This window comes from Suricata suricatta, chromosome 12, assembly GCF_006229205.1.
Source record: "Suricata suricatta isolate VVHF042 chromosome 12, meerkat_22Aug2017_6uvM2_HiC, whole genome shotgun sequence".
NCBI lineage: Eukaryota > Metazoa > Chordata > Mammalia > Carnivora > Herpestidae > Suricata > Suricata suricatta.
In genome coordinates, this window is record NC_043711.1 from 4375382 (window position 1) to 4380133 (window position 4752).

The 4752-nt window shown below is 59.2% G+C and overlaps 1 protein-coding gene across 1 annotated transcript; it reads right to left on the minus strand.

The window, feature by feature from the left end:
* Window positions 1-778: 778 nt before the first annotated feature.
* On the minus strand, window positions 779-3789 carry CD70 (CD70 molecule). Its single transcript, XM_029917768.1, has 3 exons — window positions 3589-3789; window positions 2752-2785; window positions 779-1741 (listed from the first exon to the last, which is right to left on the minus strand). The coding sequence occupies exons 1-3, from the start codon at window positions 3754-3756 to the stop codon at window positions 1350-1352; spliced, it is 594 nt and encodes a 197-aa protein (XP_029773628.1). The 5' UTR covers window positions 3757-3789; the 3' UTR covers window positions 779-1349.
* Window positions 3790-4752: the final 963 nt, after the last annotated feature.

Here is a 4752-nt window from a genome sequence, read left to right on the forward strand (position 1 = left end):
ACCAAGCAGTCTCTTTAGGGTCAATGCAGAGCCTGACTCCGGGCTTGAACTCATATACCTGAGCTGAGATCCAGAGGCAGCTGCTTAACTGACTCTTAACTGATGGAGTCACCCAGGTCTCTCTCTGTCTCTGTCTCTGTCTTGCTCTTTCTTTCTTTCTTTCTCATCCTTATTTCTGCCACTTACCCAATGCACCATGCTCATCTTGCATATTTTTTTTGCTTTATTCCTACAACCAGCCATTTCTCTAAGGAGCCCTGATTCCTTTTTTTTTTTTTTTTTTTTTTTGAGAGAGAGAGAAAGTGCCAGCAGGGGAGGGGCAGAGGAGAGAGCATCTTAAGCAGGCTCCATGCCCAGCACAGAGCTTGACGAGGAGCTGTACCTCTCTCCCATGAGATCCTGAGCTGAGCCAAAATCGAGTTCGATGCTTCACCCACTGAGCCACTCAGGCCCTCCCCCGATTCCTTTTGAGTGGAGAATGGTATTAGAAACCAAAATGTGGGTGCTGGCTGTGCACATCGCCACGTGGGCTCGGACGGTGGTTTTCTAGTCGACAGAATTCATTCCTTCGTTCAAAATTATGTGCCGAGCCATCCCCTCGGCGTTGGGCGGTGGCTGTGGAGGGCACAGACTGCGGTCCCCAGCCTCATGGAGACTCCCTTCCCGTGGGATGTAGCAGGAAGACAGACAATAAGCAAAACAAGTAAGTGGGATCTTCTGATACGTTCAAAGGTGGTAAGGACTATGAGATCTGTTAAAAGATAAACTGAGGCACACCAACATTCTAGAGAATTTATTTGAACAAAAATCAGCATGAATCAGGCAGCACCAAACCGCAGGGGTGTGAGTGACTTGCCGTCACCCTGTCCACGTTCTCTCCGTGGACGGCCACCCTCTCCGGGCTTCCCACGCTCTCCAGTCCAGAAGCTCCCAACCCCTCCTTCTACGTTTATGACGAGGCTTCCTTACACAGATGCGATGGATTAAATCACTTGCCTTGCTGACTGAGCTGTCTCCAGCCTCTCCCCTCCCTTGAGGTCAGGATGGCAGGAACTGAAAGTGCCAAGTCCCCATCCCTGGGTGAGTTCCCTCCACAAGCGGGCCCACCTCATTAGGTGACCTAAGGGCTTTCCCAAGGTCACCTCATTAACGCTTCAAAAGGCACCAGGCTCCTGCTCCAGACTAGGAAACTCCAAAAACTTAGGCCCAAAGGGAGGATGAAGTCGAAACAGATACCGTAAACCTCTTTATTACGGAGATATACCAGGGGAAAAAGCAGCTTATAAAAGAAAGGGGAAAACAAAAAAGAGAGAGAAAACACACTCTCCCAACAAATCTGGGCCAGGACCTCAGGGGTGCACCAGCTGAACCCCGAAAAAGGTCTCGTCGGCGTTTGGGGAGGGCAGCAGAGGCAGGGTGAGGTTGGTGCAGAGAGTGTCCCCGTGGGCCAACGGTGTCAGGCGCTGGGAGGTGGCCACGCAGCCTCCGTGGAAGCCCAGACGTAGCAGGCTGATGCTGTGGGCGGCTGGGGTGCAGATGCCCACTGTCAGGGTGGCCCTGGGGGGCCCGGGGGCCCGCGTGAAGGAGGAGCAGTTGGCCAGCGTCACTTGGATGTGTAGCCTGTAGATCCCGTCGCGCTGGACGCTCAGCTGCCCGTTGTCGTCCAGCTTGGGTCCGTGCAGGAAGGAGCGGCCCAGGGCCGGGCCCGCTCGCCAGCGCAGCCTGTTGTCCTGCCGCAGCCCTGGACGGGGGACGTGGGGAGGACAGACGGTTAGGAACCGGGGCCACAGACCAAATGGCTAACATTGCTCTGTTGAACCTTAACCCCCACGGTGATGGTGTCCGGTGAGGCCTGTGGGGAGCCCTCGCTCCCCCTTCCCGCGCTGTGGGGCCGCCACGGCCAGAAGATGGCTGTCTAGAAACCAGGAAGCAGGTTCTCACCGAAGCTGCTGGTGCCTTGACCTTGGACTTGCAGCTTCCAGAACCAGGAGGAAGAAATGCCTGCTGTTATAGGCTACTCAGTCTGCATACGGGGTTCTGGCAGCCAGAATGGAAAGTGCCAGAGAAGAGAAAGAGGAACAGGGTTTCACTCCATTACAAAATGGAATGAACACGGCATCCAGACCTCTGGGGATGAGTGGGAAAGGCCCCACGGTGGGGAGGCTTAGAAGGAGCTGAGCGGGAAATGATTTCCCCACAGGCCACCGGAGGGCGGGGTCCCTCGCCACCTCTTCGCTCTAAGGCTGGCTGCCTTCTCGCGCCCACCGTCGATGAGAAAACTCACCCCGGCACCCCTGACCCCCCTCCCCCGGCTTAATTTTTCTGCAAAACATATCATAGGTGTGCTGGCGCTGCTTCCACGCTACATATTTTCCGTGTTCCGTCATTCACGGACTGAGCCTAGGGGCAGAAGGGAAGCACCGATCTTCTGTGGCCCCTAGAACAGTGCTGGCTCACAGTGGCTGCCCGGTTACTGTCTGGGGTGGGGTGAATGGGGGCGACCGGCGCCTCGACGCGCAGCATGTTAGTTCTCTCATGAAGGGTGAGGAATTGAGAGAAAGTAAGGGCGCAGAGACCCAGCAAGGCACTGCCCCACCTCCCTCCCTCCCTCTCCTTCCCCCCTTTCTCTCTTTGCCGTCCCCCCTCCCTCCCTCTTCCCCTTTACTCTCTCCCTTTCTTTGGTTCTCTCTTTCTGTCTCTTTCTTGGTCTCAATTTCCCTTTCCCTCTTCCACACGTGCACGCAGGGTTACCTGTGTGATTCAGCTGGAGCTCAGCCATGTCGCGCTGATAGAAAAAAAGAGAACACGGGTGAGCCCGTAAGCACGGGGTTTTAAGTCCCCGCCAGGTCCCCCCGACTGAGCTCAAGGCGTCTTTCCTCTGCTCATCTTCCTACCCACTTCTTAAACAATTGGCCTGAGTTGTGACTTAAAAAAATCTTTTAAAGAGGAAGTAGCTTTGAACTAACTGCCTGCACCTGCTCGCCTGGCTGCAAAGCCCCCCCCTCCGCCCCCCGCCAGCCCTGCGTTGCACCCAAAGGGAGTCCCTGTGGTGGGTGCCCAGGGCTCCCAGGTGAGCGGTGCGGGCTGCCCTGCCCTTGGAGGCCCCGGAGCCGCCCCCCCCCCCCCGGGCTTTGTGAAGCCCCCAGCGTTCTCTGAGTCAGGCCGGTGGGGAACACCGAAGCCGAGTCATTTTCCTTGCCCACATCGGATGCTCCTTTCCTGGCCGCAACCTCCCCACCCCGGGATCCCCACCCGGGACTTACCTCCTGGGCACAGCTGACATCCCCCGGCCCCCTCCCGGGCCTCCCGCCCCGACCTCCAGGGCAGCCGTGCCGAACAGCCGCTCTACCCTTCGCCCCCGGATCTTCCGGGACGATTTGTATCCATCTCAGTTTGATTGTTATTTATTTACGTTCGGGTCGTTTGTCCGTCCGCGCCCGAACGCACCGCCCCCCTGTCCCTCTGCCTGGACCCCCTCGTCCTCCCGGCTGCTCGCGTCTGTCCGCGGCGCCCCCGCAAAGCCGGCCCCGCCCGGAGTCCGCCGAGCAGGTGGGAGGTTTGCATCGCCCTCCCCCCGGTTCTACTCACCGCAGGTGGCTCGTGCTGCCCCCACAGCTGGTCGCGCAGGAAACAGCAGACCACCGCGCCGGCGAGCGACAGGACGAGGGCCAGCCGCAGCGCGGCCGCCCAGGGCAGGCGGGGCAGCGGGCAGCCGGAGCCCTCCTCGGGCACCATGGCTCTCAGCCCGCGCCGCATGGGCCCCGCGCCGGCAGCGGCGGCCGCCCAGGAGCCAGGAGCACCGGAAGCCTGCGCGCTCTCGCGGCCCGGGGACTCGACTTGCCCTGACCTGCCGAGGACCCGCCCCACCCCACTCGGGGGATGTCCGGCAAAGGGGAGGGATTTGGGCTGCTCCCGGAGCGGGGAAATCCCCTCCTCCGGCGTGTGCCCACCGCCGGCCCCCCGAGGGGGCTGCCAGGGATCTGCCCACCCCGCGGCGCCCCTCGGTCGTCTTATCTGGCTCCTTATCCTCGCCTTCCTCATATTCATTCATTCAACAAACTCCCTGAGCATCCCCTGTGGACCAGAAGCTGTGCTGGGCGCCAGGGGTATAACAAGCAGCCAGAGAGATAGATGTCAGGGAGGCCCCCCAAATATCCAGGGGCTCCTTTCCGTTTTCTCAGTCTCCCTACACGTGACGGGGCCCCGTGACTGAGCTGCGTCCCCAGGAAGAGAGTCGAAGCAGGGGAATGGTCATTCGGGGTGGCCAGCTCTCATGAACGCCCCACCTCACCCTTCAGGTTCCTCTTGGTCTCAGAGGTCGCCTGTGCCTGAGGCTGCACTGGGTTGAATCGTGTCCCCTCCCCCCAGATTCATGTCCACCTGGAACCTCAGTGGGTGTGTGGCCTCACTGGGGCACAGGACCGCCACGGTTGTAATTAGATCAGGTCTTGTTGGATCAGAGCAGGTCCTACATCCAATGGCTGGCAAGTTCGTATAAGGAAAGGAGAAGGCGCACACAGGGACACCGAAGGATGCTGGCCGTGTGACGGTGGCGGGGGACCTCACAGACATTGATTCATCTGCAAGCCAGGGAACCCCAAGGCTGGTCCCAGGAAGATGCAAGGAAGGATTCTGTCCGAAAGCCTTCAGAGGGAGTGAGGTCTGCTGGACATCCTCATTTCAGGCATCTGGCCTCTAGAACTGTGACAGCGTAAGTATCTTTTGTGCGGCGCCTGGGGGGCTCAGTCAGTT